The following is a 22,364-nucleotide window of genomic DNA, read 5'->3' as shown; positions in this document are numbered from 1 at the left end:
CTGCAATAAGAGCCAGGAACTACAAATTCCCGTTGTCTGTGCAAACACCACTGCAGTGGTGCTAATTGTCACCATCTCAAAGCCTTCAGGTGGCAGCTTCCAACTCACAGCACAGGAATTGGTTATGTTAATTATTGCTTGCCAGCCAGAAAGGCACCTGCATGTCTTCTCCGGCTCTCCTGGTGTTCTGCACTGCGGTCTCTCTTGCCCTCTGTGCACTTACTTGGAAGAAAATCATTTGACTCCTATGCAGAAGAAAGAGATTGGTGTCAGAAGGGCTGGAGTAGTATCCCCGCGGATCCTTATCTTTGGAGGCGGTGAACCAGAAAGTGCTTTTGTATGGTCCTAAGGGGACCCCAGCAGAAAAGCAAAGGAATTTCTACTTGAACATGGTAGAGGGGAAGGGGAGGAGATTTAGCTGTTTTTCAATATGTTTTATTTTATGGCGTTACTCCTCTTACAAACATGTGACCTGCAAACCCAGCGGGCTGATGAAGACAAGCCATGAATCATTTATGATCGTTTCATTCTGTATTCGTTAAGGGATTTCTTGGTAGTATTGTGCGCCTTAATTGCATTTACATCCCCCACTCAGAAATTCAGGAGGGCGAGTTGGCAAATAAGGGAAAAAAAATAATTCCTAAATCTGTGACTGGCAAACAAAGCTTCTTTTCACATCCTGCACTTGCTGGAGAGATCAAAGGAAAAGGCAGTCATTTCGCCCTCCTTCTGATCACATATTGATAAAGTTTATCTCGCCTGACTTCAGCTTTTAGCTCAACACAATTCCCTCTGAACCAGATGTCATTTATTATCCCTGTAGTGCACTTGAGTCCAGCAGTGTCCTGTGCTGGCAGTTCAGCTGTGATATTTCAGCTCTTTGGGGAGCCACAGCACCCATCATGAGTGGCTCCTTCCCGGGATTCCGAGTGCTGGAAGCAGGCACCGAACCCACAGCCAACAACAGGGCTGCAGATTTGCCTGCTTTTAATGTACTTCAGTTTAATTGCAACAGCCAAGAGGATGGAGGTAAATAACAAAGTAATTAGAACCGTAATTTGGGGATCTTCCTTGTCGCAGGGACACAGATCGTTTCTTTATTCTCCTCCAAAGGGGTATAACTTGGTAATAATTTTGTCGCAGTGACATTTATGGGAGAGACTTGAAAGGAGGAGAAGAAAAGAAACAAGCCAAGGGACGGCTTTCCCTTGCTGGTAACATGCATCAGAGCTGACGTGCTTCTGAAATCCTTTCCAAACCCCCCTCAAACAAGCACTTAGGAGTTACTTAATTGACCATTAGAGGATTAAGAATTGCTGTTGGCAAGCCCTCGTCACAGAGGGCACATGGTGGGGACCACGGCTCTCGCTTCCCCTGAACCCCTGTGCTCCTTCACAGAACCTCAGTGGCTGTTCGTGCCTCACCTCGGTCCCTGCCGAAAATGCCACCGTCGTTCCCGGCAAATGCCCCAGTCCCGGCTGTGAAGAGGCCTTCTTGACATTCCTCTGTGTGATGTGCGTCTGCAGCATGATCGGGGCCATGGCGCAGACGCCATCAGTCATCATACTGATCAGGTAGGACCGCGGATGGGAGGATGCTATGAGCTCACTGGGGGCTGCTCTTGGGGTGGGAGCCGGGCTGGGGGGACCATGGGGTACCACTGGGAGCCGCAGGGAGCTAAGGGTCCTGCACAGGGTCCTGTCTTTTTGGCTGCGTGTTCCCATATCAATGACTTTGGCTTAAGCAGAGGTTCAGTGCATCAAAAAACCCTTGTTTGACTAAGCACTCCCTGGTGGAGACACCTTGAAAGAACTGCCCATATTTTCAAAAGATCTTGAACCTCCTCAACAAATGAGGAGCTACAGGCACGGGCTTTCTCGTATGGTCCTGCCCTTACATGCAGGCAGGAATTGAAAGCCCAAGCAGTCCTGCCTGAATTTTAGCCCCATTGTTTCAAGTATTAATTAAGTCATTTTCTCTCTAAGCCACTATTTCTCTTGGTAGCACGTGGTTCATCCGTGGCACGGCCCCACCGAGTTCAGTACCTACATTATTGACCTGCCAGAGAGAATATGGGAATTGCTCAAGTACAGCTTTGGTAAAATGGGAGTGGGGAGGGACTGGGCTTGCAAAGAGAGAAGATCCCTGCTGGAATTAGCATGGGAAGGGAAATGCAGATGTGCAGTTTCCAGTCCAGGTAGTAAGGATGTTACAGTTGCATCAGGAAAGGGGCAGAGTTGCAGCCCCATGTTCTCGGCACATAATGGCTCAGTAAGACACCATTAGAGGTGGTCTGAAGATCATAGACACCATGGAAAAATGAAAGGCTGCAGCAAAGCGTAGCTTTGGTCAGTAACCCCCTGGCTGGAGTTTAACTTCTCTCACCCTGGACCAAGTCCAAGAACAGAAAGAGCTTGAAAGTCTGAAGGACATCTCTGAGTTGAACCAATATGAATAGGTGGGCAAAAGTAGCTTATTCAAATAACTGACCTTGTGTTATTTCCAGACACATGGAACACTTCACCTTATGATATACATATATATCTAAGCCCCCGTTTATTCAGAATTACTTATCTGTCCGGGCTGTCACTTACTGAGAATAATAACCAGAGGCATAAATAGCAGATCCATTCTGCTGCCTGGAAAATTCCAATAAAATTCAATCAATAAGGTCTGTTTTAGAAACACACTCTTGAGTGGATCTTGGACAGAACAGCTCTGTGAGGGCATGTCTCCCTGCAGGATACAAAATGAGATATTCCACCTACTAGTTCGTTTCTCTCTTTGCATCTACAGTAGCTAAAGGGAAATCAAATTTCTCATGATAAATATTGTGGCAAAAGTAATTTGAAGTTTGAAGAGTTCTTTGTTCAAGGGAGCTGCCAGCACCTGTAGGATCCTGAATGGAGACGTCTTGGTGTCGACTTCAAATGAGATAAGCCCGTTGCCGGCCAGGAAGAAGAATATAAGGGAATAAGAAAAACGAAGGGAATATTAAAAATATTCAGCTCACAGCTGTAGGAAATAAACAATTCACACATCCAAATTAGTAACTACACTGCCCTCAGAATCACTGATAGCTACTAAAATGTACAGGGAAGAGCGCTTTGCCATAGACTACCTCATGCTGTCTTGCAACTGCCATCTTGGATTGCTAAAAGAAAGTTTTGGCATGTGAGTGTGTCCCTGGTGTCCGTGGCAGTGACAAGTGGCATTGGCAGCTCCTATGGTTAATTTAAAAACGGATTTCAGTGTCTACAAATTAGGTGTCTTGTCATTTGTTCACTGCTGGAGTCAGTGGGAAAAGGAGATGTCTCCAGGTGGCAACTTTTACTCCACCCTAAGGTATGGGGATTGACTTTGGTCTTAAATACAAAAAAGTGGACAGAAGGACACCACCACCAATGAAAAAGCCCTTGTGAATATTTCACATGATAATCTATTTTGCTGTAAAATAAACTTTAATACTCCTTCTGTTTCCTTCATTTCCCACACAACTGTAGAGTCCTATTTGAGCCAAGCCATTAACCACTGGAACATTTTTCCAAGGGTAGATCCTTCCTGGTATAAAGGCTTTATATTAAGTCTGGGGGTCTGCCTGAAAACTACTGAAATTCATTCAGGAGTCACAGGCTTCATGCAGGAGTCAGGGTATGGTGTTACGTGACCTGTGTAATGTGTGAGATGGGGCAGGTGATCGGAGTGGTCTTCTCTAACTTATTCTGGCTGTTTTACCAGTATTGTCTGACGCTCCACCAATGTGTTTATACAGAGGACTGCCACTGCCACCATGGATGCCACTCACAGTGCTGCCTGCGGACCTCTGTAAGGAGCTAATGGGAGAGGCAGCTTAGGCCTTTAAAGTTCCCCTGTGTGATGGATCTATTCATATGGGGATCACTGTCCTGCTTTCCCAGCCTTCATATACTGTGGGAAATAAAATGCTATTATAAGACTTAGCACCAAATTAATGATTTCTGAAATTCCAAAGGCTTTGCTGAGCCTACCCCAGGAGGATGACTTTAGCCAGTAGCATCCTCGAGCTAAGCGAATTATTTTTTAAAGCACCTTTGAAGGATAACACTAATGCGATAGAGTGGGTTGTGTTTGTAGCAATACGCAGTGCAACCTTTGCCTTCCCAGCATAAAAAATAAAAATAAAAAATTGCATGCTAAAATCAGGCCCATGTAAACTAGTCTTCTTGAGCACGTCCTCACTGGGAGGCCTGATTTAACAGCCTGACTGAACCTTTTGGTCCCTCATCCTCCCTCCCCTCTCTTGTTCCCAGTAGTCTGGGAAGTTTCAGAACCACAAGTTCTCTCTCCCTCCAATGCGCAACATCTGGAGCCTTGAAAGCATGATGGGGAGCTTGTAAATGATGATGTACTGGGATGGGAATTTCATTTTTCCCCATCCGACGACAAGATTAGCTGTTGTTATTAATGACTTAGCTAAATTCCTGAACCTATCACCGATGCAATTACTTTTGGGGCTGTAGGCAGTTCAGGCGAAGGGAGAAGAAAAACCCCATTAATGACTTTTTGAAGAGGTGGTGGTGGCATCGTGGCTGACAGCACAGAATGGCCACAGGGTGTGTTAATCAAAGCAGAACAACAAGAATCGATTTCACTCTCTCCCTCCCTCCTCCTTGCAGAACCGTGAGCCCCGAACTCAAGTCTTATGCTTTGGGGGTGCTTTTCCTGCTTCTCCGTTTGCTAGGTAGGTACAAAAATTTCATGTCCTTCTATCCCATCCTTTCCTCCCTCGCAGAAAACTGTATTTTTAACATGCAAAAAGTTGATTTCTACTCCATGCAGTGCTGTGTTTGTCATGAGTGGGGTCTGACACAATGGGGTCTGAGCCCTCTCTATGAAGGATATCACGTCAAGGCTCCTGAAGGCACTTTTCCTGCCATTTGAATTGTGCTAATGGAAGAAAATGCGGTGTTGCGTGAGAAATGACCATTTCTGCCATGGTTCCACGCAACCAGTTACTCTTCTATAGCTGTTATTAACATGTCAGTAGCTTGCAAAATTACTGCTGTATTGCATATTGCTGAAGTAGAGGGATATGTATTTTCATCCTCCTTTGAGGGACAGGACCTGTGTTACGTGGTGTGTTTGTCCCTTCCTTCGGGTCTCTTGGAAAGGAAAACAGTAAAATGAGACCGGCTGAGTCCTTGTATCCTCCTGTGGGTTAATATATATTAAAATGCATACGGCTGTTCCTCTGGACCAGTATGTGTTTCTCATGTATGAATTAAAAGGAATGGAGTAGGCTGTTGTTCGTCTGCTTCTCATTTCTGGGTGGAGTTTTTTTCCCCTGTTGAAGAGATAGCTCCTGTTTTAAAACTCCTGTATTTCAGCACATTAATCTCAATGATTCAGGGAAAAATCTTCTGATCCATCACTGTGTGGGTCCATCTCATGCACAGGGTTTCTCTGTAGTGTGGGGGTGAAATTTACTTTTTTTTAGCAGGGCACGGCAGTACCTTCCCTGCATGTCATCCCTCCCCCAGTCTCAGAGGAATGAGCTGGAGAGTAAAGTGCCATCTCTTTGGCTACAGCAAGACATTAGGATGCAGGAGGCCAGAGATACATGAATACATGACCTCATTTTTTTACTTATTTTTTGTAATACCATATTCCCCATTAGCTGCAAGGGAAGTGGTGGTCCCAGACCAGTTTATGATAAAGCTAATTAGATTTTCATTGCTTTTGGTGAAGTAGCAGCAATCATACAGAAAGCTCCATCAAGTAATCTTAACGAGAGCACAGATAACTCAAAGGGAAGCTTCTGGGTTGACTTGGGTCAGCTCTGGTTGAAGCCTTGCAAAGACAGCATTTTCTTTAGCTGTCGGTGCTGCTCACGGGTTTTGGCCTGTCTTCAGCTCTCGTTGGCTGAATGTGGAGTGTCAGCAGGAAAGTGTAGGAGGGGGATGGCTGTGGGCTGTTGTTTCCAAAGGAAAAAGTACTTAAGGGGGGACATTTTCTCTCTTTTCTCTTTTTCTTGCAAGAGAGAGAAGCCTCCCTAGACAGTAGCATCTTGAATTCCGCTAAAACCAGGCTCAGACATGTATGCTTAAGTTGAATAGATCTTTTTTTTTCTTCCAATAAAAAAGCCATAGTAAGAATTTAAACTCAAATCTTTATACGTTGCTCTGTCACTAAGGAATTCCCATGAAATAAGACAATACATCCTGAAGCATATCCACAATGTAGCAAGAACCCACAGAAAATGAAGAGAAAGGTACTTTTCAATATGAGCAAAGGTATCCAAATCTTGCCCTTAACAACCTGAGGTTTGAGAATAGCTTTACTGATTTATTTTAAAAGCTTTTCAGTTCACCTTTAAGCTTTGACTTAAGAAGAGAGTGATAATAGCTGTTTCTTGAACCAAAGGAGAGTATTAAATAAAGGAGATATGAGACCCGGAGGTGCAATCGTCGCTAATAGATTTCAGTAAGACAGAAGCAGCTTTTTTATACAGCCCTACAGTTTCTGCAGTGCAATATATATATATGGCAGAAATTTTTGCAACACTTTGCAGTGAGAGGTAAAACATGATTGAATCTCTTTAATATTCGCTGTAATAACATGAAGCACAACTGAATTCAGCTGCTATCCTCGTGGATGTATTCTCTTATTCCGGAGGAGTTCTGCTGTGAGAGGGCAGCATAACAGTGTCTTCACATAAAAGCGTTACTGCAGTTTCTCAGAGAAGGGAGTAAAGCCATGGCATTGGAGCCAAAGGTTTGTAGTGGAAATGTCTGGAATGGCAAAGAGTTTTAGACTTGTAAGATCCCAGATGTATCCACCATTTTTGGTGTTCACTGTGCATCCTAGGAAAGCCTCCACTTAACCAGGAGGCTTTTGTTTTTCCTGCAAGTCCATGTTGTTTGCCTCTCTTCTTTCAACATGACAGAAACACAGTGTTTCTCTCTCAGAATGACTTTCCAATTTGCATTGCAGCCCTTCAACTCCCTTGTCTCAAGAGGGTCTAGGCACCAAGTCACTCCTCTGAGTCTCTTGTCCTCTCCTCTGGTAAAAATGACCTGAAACACCCACTGGTTGCTACAAGTCTTCCATATATTTTTCTTCAAGGTTTCCACATTCATGCCTGTATTCACATCGGTGTAGCCTTGGAGTTCAGTGAAAACAGGTCCTTCCTCAAGTCTTAGGAGGAGCAATTTCCAGGCCAAATTATCTTGACAGCCTGGAAAGCCAGTTGAAGCCAGCAGATGGGGATGATTGCTCTTTCTGAAGTTCAGCCTGTGCATCTCCAAAGCTTTGTATCAGCACCTCTCAGCATGGTAACAAGTAGGGTCTCACGCATCAAAATTATGATCTAAATGCAGTTTTCTCTTGGTCCAGAAAGTGTGTGGCTCCTGCCTCCTCGGTCACTGCCATGTCTTGATGTTACCCCCGTAGGTGGCAGCCAGCACCGGTGCAACGCTGGGCACCCAAATGGCATTCAGCAGCACAATCTCTTTGCTTTTTTCTGGCAGGAGCCCAGCTGAGTTTTTAAATTCCAGGTTGAGTGTGCACTCATCCACAGGTTTCAAAGAAAAAAAAAACAAAACATCTTTTTAACTTAGAAGCAGAACCATCCCAGGCTGGAATTTCCAGGCATTGAAATGACAAACAGGGGGCTGGCGCTGACGCTTTTTCCGGAACGTAACCAGCTTTTTAGATGTGATGACTGGGACTAGTGTTTTTAACAAAAAGATTGTCTTGCTTTCGTATCATCTGTTTTTATTTACTACATTTGTGCTATTAATGACTGGTTAAAATGAGTACCAAAAGCCCATATAGCCTTTCTTAACTCCTGCATTTATTAACATATAAGGAAGATCAAAGAAAATCTGCAGAGCTCTAGACATCAACAAAATAAAATAAAGAGATCTCAGATAACACAGGGAACAGTGAAGACAACCAATTTATTTGTAGTCTAAGGATGTGTCATGAATGTCGCTATTTTGTTCATGACAAGCTGAAGGAAGATATCTTTTTTAAGTATGGAAATCCAGGTTAATGATGAAACTGGATCCAAGATTAAACACGTTCCTGTCTAGGAACTGCACCCCTTGAGACTGTTTGTCTACACGTGAATGTATAGAGTCCCAGGCATCACAGCACCTGTGAATGGAGTGCTGTTGTTGGGCCTATGTTGTGCCCACCCGCTATTCGGTTTCAGTAGATACGATGCTCTCCTTGCTTGCTGTCTTAACCTACAGCAATTATTTTATCGAGCAGGGTTTTTTCCAGGGTTTATCCACTTCTAGCCTCCCCCCATAAATACAGCGGAAGGAAGAGAAATGTTTTACATATGTAGAACATCCCCATTTTCTTCAGTGCTGGCTGGGGAGTGCAAAGCTGGGACGTGGATGTCCTGACCACCATCAGGGTACTGTGAAACGGGGGGGCCTCTACAATATCCCTGTAGGATGGGGAAAAGTAGAGAAGAAAAACATTGTCTTTATTAGTTAAATGAGATTGGAGTGATTACTTTGCTTTAAGATTGCAGCGCTGCTGCAAAGCATGATTGAGAAACGCTCATCAGTAGTTAGCTGGAGTGGCTGTGGGAGGATCCTGCTGTGATATTTCATTTAATGGTGCACTGAAAATTTCCCTTCTTTTCAGATCTAATCTTTGGCATCTATTAGAGGCCATTGTTTATTTTCCTTAGACCCAGGGAAAACCTTCGGTGTCAGGGAAAGGTCCAAAACTAGACCTCAGTGCCATAGCTGATTTCAGGCTCTGAACTGTGGTCCTGTGACATCCTTCAGATGAACTCCCCAGAGTGTGGAATTACCAATACCTAAGCAGAGAGCAAGCTCTAAGCCTGTCCTCCTCCTCTTTCATTTACCCCTCCACTCAGTCTCATTAGGCAAATGAGAAGCTTAATAAAAGCCACTTAAACTTGAGTAAAATCCTTCCTGCATGTTGATATCAGCAGGAATCTCTTCCGTAGATGTTGAGTCCAAGCTAAAAACCCATCCACAGACTTTGTTTAGGTTGATTTAGAACTTAAAAAATTAGAATCGCAGGTTGCAGCTGGGACTATTAACATTGATAAAGTATCCTCTCTTTTCATTCACCGCCATCACATCTTCTCTCTTTATCGTAAGGGTCATAAAAGCATGATTTTTCTCTCTTATTTTGACAGGTTTTATCCCACCTCCGCTGATCTTTGGGGCTGGAATTGACTCCACGTGTCTGTTCTGGAGCACGTTCTGTGGCGAGCAAGGAGCCTGCGCGCTGTATGACAACGTGGTCTATAGATACCTGTATGTTAGCATTGCTATAGCCCTGAAGTCTTTTGCGTTCATCTTATATACCACCACCTGGCAGTGCTTGAGGAAAAACTATAAAAGATACATCAAGAACCACGAAGGTGGTCTCAGCACTAGTGAGTTTTTTGCCTCTACTCTCACCCTAGACAATCTGGGGCGGGACTCGGTGCCCCCAAATCAACCACATAGGACAAAATTTATCTATAACCTTGAAGATCATGAGTGGTGTGAAAATATGGAGTCTGTTTTATAGTGACTGTGGAGGGGTGAACTATGTTAATAATACAAGGGTCCTTTTTAATAAAAACAAGAAGAGAGTGGGAATGAAGAAACACAACTGCAAAATAACAACGGCAACAAAGGAAACTTTTGTCTTTTTCTCAAAGTCAGACCCGGCCAGGATTCTTGAGAACAGCGTGTTCCAATGGGATCACTTGTGAAATCCTGCAAGGCGTTGGAGAAAGCAGGGAGCCGCTGTGGCTGGGTACCAGCCCCTTTGATGACAGTACGAGCTTCCAAGAAGGGCATCGGCGGAGGTTCATCGGACACCTCGGCAAAACGGACAGGCTTGGTCGCGAGGCACAGAGAAAGCAAGGTGATAACAGCAGTGCCAGAACAGGCGTTTGCGGCTGCAAACGGGGCCCCCGGGGGATACGTGGAGCCCCAAAGGGTTGGCCGGTCTGGGTGCTGTGCTCTGTGATGGCAAAGAGGGAGAGCAGTGCTGGAGTTGTTCACCAGTCACGCTCTGTCACCAGCCACCAGTCCCCGATAAATACCTTGAAAGCTGCTGGAAGCCTTCCAGGTGGCGGGCAATGCTGTCAGAGGTATCCGAGTCCTTCCAGCCGAGGCGTGTTCGCAGCTTTGTGCTTGTCTGCGAATAGCTGTGCTCAGACCTCTCAAACCCAGTCGAGTTCAAGACATTTGCTCACACTTGCCAAACGTGCTGTCATTTTTAAAGGGGGATGAATTCCAAATACTTGTCTGTGTAGTCCTCTAATAAGATTTTTTTAAAAAACTTATTTTCAAATCTATGTTAACCCTTAAATCGCTGACACTTTTCCATAGGGAGGATTTATTTATGCTCGTTTGGGGAAGGATCCTGTTTAATTCACCCAAACATAATGTGACTCAAGGGGTTTGTTTAATCCTCTGCGTTTTTTATCCATACGCCTTCATTCTAATATGCTACCAAGCCAATGAAGACACATAATATGTTTTTAAAAAATGGAACGAATGCACTGTGTCTCTATAAAAACAATTGTCAGTTGGAGAATTATAGATAATATGATGATTTACATAATATAGTTTTTTTCATATTCTATGTGACTCAGTGAATACATATATATATGGAGAGACTGTTTATGTTCTCTCCAGTTTTTAAAGATATATATATATAATTTGCAATCTAGAAATTGTGTGGTGGATGTTTTCTTTAAAGTAAGTGTGCGTGTGTGTGTGTACAAGATGAAAGGAATACTGACCTTAATCCTGCAGCCCTCACAATTGATATTTTTTTTTTTTCACCCGAGAGATTCCATTGACTTCAGTGGAAGCCGTGTGAGGAAGGTGGAATAATCTCCCCACCCGGAGGCCACGTTTTGCCCTTAGATGTGCAAATGGTGTTCCTGTGGAAGGCTGGGTTAGGGGAGCAGAGGCTGGCCAGCATTGAGCACCTCTGAAATTTTCATTCAGCCCCTCAAGTTGAAGGTACCCATGCAGGAACAGATTGGGCTTTGCTTTTGCAATGCAGCCTTATCTAAGCCTGCAAAAGTCACGGGGAAGCTTTCATCTGATTTCAAGAAGCGTTGGGTCAGGCTTATTTTGCATGTTTGTTTGTTTTTTTTTTCCCTCCAAAACATTCCTGCTGGGAAGCAATACAAATTGGTTGTGTTTGATGAGTTTCCCCCCAGAACCAGACCCATTTCCAATGGACTAAATGTCAGAAGGGTTTTAAGGGTTAGCATCGTAATCAAAAAGCTCCTTTTTTTGTTTCGTTTTGTTTGTATTTTGAAGCTGTTGTGAACTTGCAGGTGTTTAGAGAAGTAACCTGGCACGTGGAACCGAATGCTGGACGTCACTTCCATGCAGCTGGTGGAGGGGCTGATCTTCCCCAAGTCCTTGTCCATTGCTGGCAGTGGACACCCCAGAGTTGGCACAATTACAGAGGGTTGATAACTTGCCACTCATGTTGAACACCTTTTTAGCAGACTGTGCTCTTATCTAGGCATTGAAACATGGGTGTGGGCTATCAAACTCCTTCCACTTGACTGACTTTACAGGTGTGTTTGTAATTTATGCACAGCATTATATGTTCAGCAACAGTAAGGGCAAAAAAAAAAAAAAAGGGTGTATCAAATAAACTCCGCTGTGCCAAATACTCAACAAATATTGTAATAGCAGATATTTGATTCTTGGTTTTCAGCCATGTTAAGAATCACTTGATTAATGAAGGAGTTTAAGGAAAAAAAAAAGTTATTAAGCTATGCAGTGCCATTGTTATGTTGGGTGGTAAATGATGCTTTTTAGGCCATTAGATTGGTTTAGTATATCCTGTCTGCTAAAATAGAGATACTGCATCCATAAAACAGTGAATTTAAAAAAGGCACAGGGTGCATAACTGTCTCATAAAATATGTATAATTGTCAAGTATAAGCCTTTGAAATCATTCTGTACAGTTCTCTTCATTCTGAAAATTTATTACTTAGACTGCTGTCTTTTCAAATGTTAGCTCATAATTTTATACTATACACACACATTCAGACTCGAACACAAATGTCACAGAATAGAAACATTCTAAAAGCCTGATTGCTTGAAATTCTATAGCCCCTTTCACAATTTCATTTTTTTTCCCCTCTTGAAAGTCCAAGGTGAAGGAGAAAAGCATGCTGACATGATGCAAAACAAACTCCCGGTGTTCAAGAGCTGTGGTTTGTCAGTACAGTCAAAAGTCCCCCTTGACCAGACTCCTAGAAAGAGGATTCCAGGGCACTTAATGTTTTAATTTTTTTTTTTTTTTTGCCTTTTTTTTTTCATTTAATCTTTTCACTTGGTATGTATGGGAGACACAGTTGAATGGGGTTACTTACATTATCTTTAAGCTGTTACTTCAAACTCCTGCGTGATTGTTGTTTTATTTCTTTTGATAATGCAACTTTTGAAAAGCTCTCTCCCCAGCCCACTCTTTGTGTTTTTTAAGGATGTATCAGTTGCCTGCATCATGAAGGGCTTTACTGTCAGTGCTTTGGTAGAGATTCAGGAGCAGAGCTTTAGTTTAAAGAAGACACACAAACCAAAACCTTCGTCCATCCCAGCAGGCTTTTTGGGTTTTTTCTGATTTCAAAACCACAACCCGGTTTTGCCTGCAACCCAATTTTTGTTAGAGAATAACAAATGTAGAGTCTTAGAACTTCCCAAATTGCAGTATGAGCCTTTGCCTGTCAGCACTTCGCTTCCATCCCGCAGCTGCCTTAACCGTGCAGGAAACTTCAGAACGAGGATGGAGTTAGAAAAACGCCCATTCCTGGGAACAGAAACAGGGGCATTGTCTGAGCTGTGCTGTCCAGATCCAGTGTTGGACATTTTTTTCTCCATATTCAAGGGCATTGAAATTCAGGGTTTTGTTGAGACCTCAGTCTCGGCAAAAATGTTATTTTGACATTTCCAAGCACTGTGTTCCCTGCATGGCGCTCTGCTAAGGAATGGGATGTTTGAAAAAACAAACAAACTACTTGAGGTTTAGCAGTCTCTATGGGATTGTCCAGTTGCCTTGCATGACTTCAGGTTGGGGTTTCCTTTCCCTTGCACAGATACCACCTTGGCATAGCCCCAGTGGAATCAGAAGGGGACCCCAATCTAAAATTGGTGCAGATGACATTAGCATCGGTCCCATCAGTTTCTTTGCATCTTTGTCAACAAGGAGATGCATTTTCAGAACCTTCTTTTTATACATATCGAAATCATACATTTTTCTGACATTGCCCAGCACATCTTGGATGTATAGTGGGACCGAAAAGGGCCATCACTTGAATTATCCAGACAAACCTTCCATTCCTTAGGAATTCAATATGGCCTCACACTGCCATGCCCCTGCAAGATGCACTGAACTACTTAGTGCTGCTATTATTAATCTCAGTTGGGTCTCACCTTGCTGGGAAGGTGAAAAGGGAAAGATGCAGAGAGGAATTAGCTTCAATTAGCTGAGTTAGACATGCTTCAGAATGCTTCAGAATTGAACTGTTGGTCTGCAGACATTTGGAAAGTGATTGGAGTATTTCCAAATGGCTGAGATGCATTGGCATTTTTTTCTTGGAAAAAAAAAAAAAAAAAGAAAATTAAAAGATTAAGGTAATGAGGGAGATTTGGAGTCCCTCCTATCGCCATCAGAGTTTTACGTTCATCAGATTGCTGTTGGAGGCAATGTACTTCAGGTTTGCCTTTGTGTCTCAGTCAGACACATATTTTTTCTCAGTAAACGAGGTCCTGGGAGACAGAAAGGTGACTCCGTCTCGTAACCAGCAGTTTCACTCCACAGCAAACCCGAGACAGCCTGAAGGCTACCAGCACTGTGAAGCTTTAGCCCCCGAGTCAGCCACGGCTGATGCTGCCATGCGAGAGTGTCACAGCTGGGTGTGTTGGGCTCAGTATTTTCTTAAGACACGGACAATCTTGGTGTGATGTTTGTTTTATTCTTGGCAGGGGACGTGGGGAATTGTCGGTATTGAAGACATATGCAAATGCTTCACTGGTCTGATGCGATAACAGCTTTGTTCCTTTATTCACAAGGGTTTCCAGACTTATTCCCACTCTGCCTTTCGACACAGCCATGCTCATCTATCCCCCTAATTTCACGTGAACTGTCTTTGCAGACAGAAGCAGGTTTGTTGTTGTTCTCTCTCTAAATCTGATTAATGCCTGCAAAGTTCACAGGCTTTCTGTGCGTAGGGCAGAGCACCCCTGAATATAGCAATAATGCTGACCTGTTCCCATTTGCATTAGGAGTTTCTGCTTTTCTGACCCAAATGTGAGTTCACCTCTCCCAACATCACATGCTACTGCTGTCACTCGCCTTTTCTGTTGGCAGCAACTCCACGAGACTCTGGATTTTCTCCTTTCCTTCCAACATGACACTGGGCAGCCGAGATACAACTGGTGTGAACATAGGCAGCAGTTTATTAAGACAGGCAATCGTGTGATGGAAGCCTTTGGCATGAGCCAGGCTCAGCTTCAGTTGTCTGGTGGTTGAGATTGACCCAAGGAGGAAAGGAACAACCAGAGCATTGTGGCAGAGCCCATGGAGTCCCTGAAGGGATTATCCACCCTTCTCCTGGATAGACCTACCTGCCCTGCCTTCCTGAGACCCACGGTTTGTGGGCATTTCTTCCAAACTGACCACAGCTTCCATTCTCCAGCCACAGTTCTTCCTCCTGGTGGCAAAGCACAGCTCAGCTCTACCAAGGCAATACGAGGTGTTCAGAGTTACTGAATGGCATTTAAGCTTGCCTGGGATGCCAGCAGGTCTCACTTAGTATTACATATGCTCAAAATATTATGGTTTGTTCTGCTTTTGTACACGAAATCTATTACTTCTAGGCTGCAAATGATGCTTTCTATCATTCCATTGACATTTTTAGCCAATCTGAGTCTTAATACAATTGCTTTGCTGAAAAATGGCCTTTCAGCAGTTCTTGGACATTAGGTACTTCTTTATTAACTACTGATGCCAAGTAAAATCTTTGGCCCTTGTCTGTTCCCTGAATCCAGTGGAGCAGGAGGCTCTGGCTACTCAGAAGCAATACTGTTGTTCTCTTTGATATAATATTAACGTGGACTGCTTTTATTTCAGCTTCCATCTTGCCACAGCTGCTCGGTTATGAGCATCCCTCAGTCCTGAGAGGACTTGGGAACAGAGGAATCCATTTAGATGGCTGCAGGAATGGAACTGTAGGATGTATGTAGTTTATATGCTGTTTCGCCTGTCAAAACCTTGCTTCAGGCTCTATTTGTTTGATGAATGGAGTGACTCCAGGGACGGGGTCTTTGGGATACTATGAGTTTGCGATGTTTCCCCAACTTTCTTCAGATTTAGTGCAGCAGAGCAGAGTGTCGCACCCCAGGAAGGTAAAAGATTAGCAATACCCTGACACTTCGTAGCTCTGGGCTTGTCCTACACAAAGTTGGTGTCTGCAAATGGCAGGAAGCAATAAGAAACTTGTCAAGTCCAACTCAGCAAATAATTTATAGCAACTTCATAAATGAATTTTCTCTTTGATTTCTTCCTTATGAATTGCTGAGAAAATCAAGAAAAGGCCTCCAGTGTACCTGCAAGGTCCTTTCTGCGTATCATCGGTGGTCTGGAGGGGTCTGGAACAGCTTTCTTATCAGTCGTATGTGTTGGCTTGTTCTGACTAGACATAGAAATCACGGAGGATATTTCTGCTCCCCGAGTTCCCTCGGCTGGAATTTTCTCATCAGTGCAAATATTTAGTTCAAAAGTATGTGATTAGGAATTGAGTAAGAGGATCCTTGCTCAATGCCAGTGGGCAGAGTGCCACTGGACACACACTGCTCCAGGACAGCCAAAGTGCTGGCTTCCAGCTCGCAATCCACTTTCCAGGAATATTCTCTCACAGATGCTTGAAATTCTCTGCCTCTTCCTGTGTTCCTACCAGTTAATGCATTCATTTGAGTAATTACTGAGAGCAAACACAAGAAGGGTATAAACCCAGACAAAAACAAATTGGTATTAAGGTGAAGCAGGTGGTGCAAATTTTATTTGCAGTGTTTGCACAGCTCTTAGATGGGAAGGAAAAATCTTCTTGGGAATTGGACAGTCGCATATGGCCTAAGATATCTTAGTCCTTCCCAACTGAGTTGTCAGTCGGTAGGGCAGCAAAAGGCATCTTTCCCTGCCGTTAGCCCTTCGAAACCCTTTTCTTTTGCAGTATGGCATCGCACAAATACCAGTGCATTTACCCCTCAGTGTAAACTACATCTCAGTGCTGTGTTCTCGGTGCCTCACAACTCTTTAACTGCGTGAACTTGAAAGAAATGCCCCCTGTTCTTCTGCCTGATCGGAGGATGATGATCCCTCTTGAAGACTCGCAGCTGTTTTTCCTGAAGTCTTACGCACAGTGGGACCAAAACTGTGCTCTGTGATCGCAGGTGGCCTGTAAGCTGTGCTCAGAGGTCTGTAGCTTGGCTACAGCCCCACGTTGCCTTCACAATGTTTTCAGTCAAAGCATGGTGATGAGGCTGTGCGTAATCGTCCCTGACAAAAGTTAAGGGTTGCCAACAGTCTATGAACCACCAAAGTTTGGGAGTCTCCATGTTAGCATATGAAAGCAGCTCCCATCATCTGTTTTTTGGGAAGGAGCCATCTCAGAGCAGGGTTCGGTGGAAAACTGCAGCAGTACTGGGACCGCGCAGAAGGGAGCTCCTGGTTGGCTTTGTCCACAGGGACGAGGGGTGGGGATGGGAGCAGGGGAAGAGCTGTGACCTTTTAAAACCCATAGTGCCTACCACTGCAAACGGAACGCTGTATTGTATTATATTATACGTGACTACCGTGTAAATAAAGTACAATAAATGTGGTGTTTGTTAGGATTTTGATACAAGTCAAATGCAGTCTGCAGAAATGTTTTTTTTTCCTCCCTGTATGTACTTTTATCACATTCCAGGCACGGGGACATCTGGGGTCGTGTGAGCTAGAAATGCGTAAATGGCGTTAGATGGGAAACGTTTGCAATAAGAAAATGTTACAATTCCTTTTGCCCTGCATAGCTGAGACACAAGCACCATATGAAAACCAGCCGGAGTGGAGGGAGTGGGGGGCAGCTTAAATATGCAGGAGGAGAGCAGCTCCCAACCTGACGTGGTTTGTGAGCAGAAGGGATGGTGCTGCCCGGCCAGTCCTTGGCCGTGCTTCATTCGTGATGAAAGAAAAGCGAAGTTTTAGTTTGGCTGATTTCTCTTTGCTTGTTTTCCTGATGCAGGAGCATATGCCTTGCCTCTGTAACCTGGTTCTTCTCCACCCTTGAGATCCCTTAGCAGCAGCTACAGCTGAGCAAACTTGAGAGCTTAAAATTCAAAGCAGACTGGGAAAGAAGTTCTTCTGTCCTTAACTCAAGCAGCTGGCCCCTCTGTGGCTCTGGCAAACACCGAGGGGCTGTTTTTTTGGCTAATAATATTAGGAACTTTGTTCCTTAACATATTCCCTCCTCCGTTCTCATGTTTCTCCATGGTGTAATAACAGAATTAACACATTTCAATGAGGCAGGTCTGCTCCATGCCCTCCGAATCCTGATGCATCTCTTAACTTGGATCTTGGTGAGTTTTCCCCAGTCTTCAGAAGCTCAGGAATTCTCTGGCAAGTTTTTGTGGCTGGTGTGTGGATGTAATCCTCTGTCGGTGTGCGGAGGATGCTTCCACATTGATTTGTTGGAGGAACAGGACCTCCCCATGCAGTTTGTCACACCTACGGCTCAAAACCCCCCCTCAGAGCTCTGTGCAGTCCTCCACAATATTGGAGGACTATGTACCTGCCTCTGAACCAGACCAGACAGTGATGTTTGTCCCTCATATCATTGCTGTTCTTCATAGTCACTTTGGCAGAGCAGCATTTGTGGGTGGTTGTATGTGAAGAGGGTTCTTCCTGCGCAGGATATCTCCACGGGTGGTCTGTAGACCTGGATGAGCACAGGTGCCTCTCCCCTGCCTCGGGCTGTAGGTTAGTCTTTTCCTACAGTGGAAAGTGGTCCTCAGAAAGGTCTCTGAATTGTGCTGGTTTGACTGCTGGTAATTTTGCAGATGTGTAGCAGCACTTCCAAAATAAACCAAAACCTGGTTTGGAAAAGTAAATGTTTCACTGTACAATTGATTTAAAAAAAAAAAGAAAGAGAAACCACATGCTCGATATATTTTGAGTACTGTGTTCTGTATTTTTGCAGCTTATATTTTCCAGATGAGCAGTTTAGAAATATGTGATGTGAAATACATACTGTAAGTTTGCTGTAAATGATATTAAAAACACTATTTTCCTTCTTCTCCTGTCTCACTGGATGATCTCTTTGGTTCTGCCAGCTTGGCTGGCTGGGCTGGTGCTCTGTCTCTCCCAGGAAGTCTTCAGTTTCAGTAACAGTAGAGTTCAGACTTTGGGTTGGAGATTTGATGCTGAAGTTGAAAGTTTGGTAGAAATGGCAGTGGGGCTGAAGGTGTTCCCGTGCATGTGCAGTGTCTTCAGAGGAGAGGTCTCAGTGAAAAAATGGTTGTGACAGAGAAGGTAAGGCAGATCTTTGGAAAGGGAAAGATGAAAGCTTAATTAACGGTTGTAGAAAAGGAGAGGGAGAGTGAGGACATCTTAGATGGTTGCAGAATGGGGGAACTTGAACACCTGGGAGACAGTAAGATGAGGAGGAGCTCAGAGGGAATGTGAGTTGAGCAGTTAGGAAAAATGCTGGATATCTCGTTGATGATGAACGTGTCTGATGCTCTTTGTGTCAGTTCAGCTGTGGAGGAAAAAAAAAAAAAAGAGCTGTTAGCTAAAATAGCAACAGCTCAGTGAAATGTCTGAGCCCTGCAAAGCACCCTGAGCCCCTGCAGCTGTTCTTGCTCCCAGAGCTGCAGAGCCTTCTCCCTTCATCTCCATCAAAGCGCCCAGTGCCAGGGGGTCGGGCCAGCAGAGTGGCACATTGGTGAGAACGCGATGGTATCCATCTCCACTTGTTCTAGCAGGCGCATCGGTCAGAATAAAAGTAAGCGCTTATTTGACCCATTATTCTTAAATGTTTCAAATCTGTTGTATGGAAAGAATCATTTTCTCCTGAGCTTCTACAAAATGATGCTAAATGAGGCAATTACATTCAAACCGAGTTGAATATTCAGCTATTCCTTGTTTGTTTCATTTTTTATCCTCCCATGTTCCCGTTCCCTCTTCTGGAAGGCAGAGAGCAAAACAAAGATTAAAAGTTAGAAAAAAACCCTTCCATTTTACTGCATGCAACTTGAATCCAACCACTGTTGCTTTGAATTCACGTTCAAACAACAGCAAGCATTGGAGAACGGTTCAGAAGGAGGGAGAGAGGGAGGAAGGCTGGAAAAAAATGTTTTGCCTAAATGTTGACAGCAAAAAGTCTTTTATTTATTTCATTTTATTGCTTTCCCTCAACCTAGCTACTACTGGTGTTGGAGCCCATGCAGACACCCTCTGAAGGCATCACTGCTTCATGCTCCACTGGCCATTCCTTACAGGTCCCCTGCTGTCCCCCACAGCGGGTGCACACACCAGCACACATCACACCCAGCTTCTCAGGGCCTCCCTTCAGCCGTCCTAGACCTTGAATTTTGCCACTGCCTCTGACAGAACCCGGTTAATTGGGTATTTACCGAGCTGGATTCTGTTTTGGATGCAGATTATTAACCTTTATGTCAGCTAGAAGATATTACACCTGGTAAAGTTAATGTTTCGAGACCGAGAGGTTAATGTGTCAGTGCTCAGCCCTCCCTAATTAGCAGCAGGGCTGTGTGTGTGGCTGTGCTGTGAGTCCTGCTTTAATTAGAAAGGACTCACAGATGGGTCACATCAACAGCCTGAGTTTATCTGCTTCCTTCAGCTCTCTCTGATGCATGTTTTTCTTGCTGTCCCTGGACCTTGGGTAAGTCTTGTGGTGGTGGCGGCCCCAGTGAAGGTGTGATTCTGGCAGCCTTCCCAAGGCTAGTCTGCCCATGGTCTTCTGAGCCTGGGCTTGGTCAATGGCAGCAACTGGTGACGAAGACTGGGGAGCTCCCAGCTGAGGAGGTCATTGTGTATCCAGGAATGTGCTTGGTGGAAGGTCTTAGCTCTGCACCAAGTTTACTCAGCTCCTGAAGCCTCAGGTGATCTTTATGGTGCCTTTGAGCTGACTGAATGACGTGATTTATTTAGGCTTTAAAGAGTGTGTTTTGGTTTTGTTTTACGGTGTTCCTGTGCTTGCTACTAGAGCATGCCCTAGGTTGTGTGTTTACTGGAGTAAGGACTGTGCAAAGAGCAGTCTGGAGGTCAGGAGTGGAGAATATTGGAAGAATAAAACATGTCACTGGAGTTGTGAACTTTTGTACCAGAAACCTTGTTTGAAAAGCTCTGCTCAGCCAGTCGGGGAAGACAGACAGATCCCATTTTATTCCTGGCAGGGCAAAATTAAGTATGTATCCCTTGTCTCTGGCTTCCCTTTGCTTCCATGGGCTAGGCAGGACCGTGGGTTTGTGCTTTTCAAGAGCAGGAGCTGCCTGTCTTCAGAGAGCTGTTTGCAGCTCGTGTCCTGGCTGACCCTGAGCAGCCCTGGACCATACAGTCTCCTCACTGCAAATCCACAGAGGTCTCGTTACGCAGGGAAAGGGGCTCTTCCACAAGAGGCAGCTGCCTGCTAATCCGTGGCTCCTCTGTCTGAACCTCCTGCTGTCTCCCAGCTCTGTGGGGACGGATCCTGGCTCACGTGGCTGGTACCAGGTAATGAGATCAGACGGGTGCTTTCAGCGGGCTGGGAGCCTGAAGGTTTCTCTTTCAAATCTAGCTTTTAAACAGCAGGTGTGTTCCCCACAGCCACGCGCTGAATCGTGTTCCTGTGCCTTGGATGCTGAGAGAAAGGGCTTAGGCACCTCTGTGCTTTGCGGATACCTAGAGGCCTTTAAAATGCTGCCGTGTTACCCACTGCTTCGTTATCGCGGTACTACTGGCCATCGTTGCTTCCATAAGTGAGCTAAATTCCTCCCCATTTACCGTTCCCCGCTTTCTGGATGGCACAGGACAGCGTGCGTCGTGCAGGGAGCCGAGCACGTGGAGCTCGGCACATACAGGCACCCGGAGTAGGGATGCTTTTGTGCCGGGCAGAAGGAACGCGCTCAGCACGTTCCCAAGCGATGCTGTCATCTGCGAGCCCCGCTGCAGTAACACCTCCGGTCCCTGACACCCAGGGAGCCATAATTGAGACAAGAGCTCTGCAAACTTCAACAGGAGAAGTGCCTGTGATCTACACAAAAGATAACCAGGTGGAGGCCGATAAATGAAGGACACAGGGGGAAAAATGACTAATCTTTACAGCCTGCTTGGCAGGGGTGTTGCACACCAAAACCTGCCTTGCTTTCATGAGTCAACCTTCAGCAGCGCAAGGAGCAATCTCAGTCCCCAGCAGGTATCTCCTCTGTAACGTGGTGGATTTTGGCTCCTTCGTGACGTGGCGCTTTTCCTTCCACGCAAACGCCTTTTGAGTTGTGCAGGCACAGTGTAAAGACAAACTGCTAAATATAGCTGGTCAGAATATTCCCCATGTGAAAAAAATGAGAGCCATTTCCTCAAAATGTTGACTTCCTGTGGGAATATCTCAATTTTCAGCAGCATTTTGCTCAAAAGGTATCTTATGAGTGTCTTGTTGGAGTTGGGAAACTGCAGCTTGAATTCTATCAACATATAAAATGGGGTATTCTAACTTTTATCAAAATGAACTGTTTTTATTGCTTTCAAGCCATCTTTTTCTGCTTAACATCACACTTCTGTGGAAATTTTGAAATTCCATATTTTGTTCTATTTTGAAATACAAGTGCTTACAGACCTGAGATTTTTCATAGGTGCTTCCCTCTGGGGAGACCTTATTGTGACCTTTCAATACTTAAAAGGGGCTTATAAGAAATATGGGAACAGACTTTTTAGCAGGGCCTGTTACAGTAGGACAAGGGGTAATGGTTTTGAACTAATGAAGGACAGATTCAGACTAGTATAAGGAAAATATTTTTTTTATGCTGAGGGTGGTCAAACACTGGCCCAGGTTGCCCAGAGAGGTTGTAGATGTCCCATCCCTGGAAACACTCAAGGTCAAGTTTGACGAGGCTCTGAGCAACCTGTTCTAGTTGAAAATGTCACTGCTTGTTGCAGGGGGGGTTGGACTAGATGACCTTTAAAGGTCCCTTCAACCCAAACTATTCTATGATTTTACAATTCTCACCAATCCAGACCACACTGGTACCTACTTCTAGTACATGACTAGCCTGGTGGTGACCTGGGCCATGGGAGCAGGCACAGATGCTGTGAGGGAAATGCAATAG

At 44.6% G+C, this 22,364-nt stretch overlaps 1 protein-coding gene across 1 annotated transcript in view; it reads left to right on the top strand.

The window, feature by feature from the left end:
- SLCO3A1 (solute carrier organic anion transporter family member 3A1) overlaps positions 1-11,625 on the top strand; it is a 143,085-nt gene extending 131,460 nt beyond the window's left edge. The window contains exons 8-10 of the mRNA XM_074156266.1: positions 1,399-1,574; positions 4,656-4,720; positions 9,170-11,625. Coding sequence (XP_074012367.1) covers positions 1,399-1,574; positions 4,656-4,720; positions 9,170-9,549 — 621 coding nt within the window. The 3' untranslated portion in view covers positions 9,550-11,625. The remainder of the gene's footprint in view (positions 1-1,398; positions 1,575-4,655; positions 4,721-9,169) is intronic.
- The last annotated feature ends 10,739 nt before the right edge of the window (positions 11,626-22,364 follow it).

This window comes from Numenius arquata, chromosome 11 (assembly GCF_964106895.1).
Source record: "Numenius arquata chromosome 11, bNumArq3.hap1.1, whole genome shotgun sequence".
NCBI classification, from domain to species: Eukaryota; Metazoa; Chordata; class Aves; order Charadriiformes; family Scolopacidae; genus Numenius; species Numenius arquata.
The sequence above is the reverse complement of the archived record's forward strand: the minus strand, read 5'-3'. Positions and strand labels throughout refer to the sequence as shown.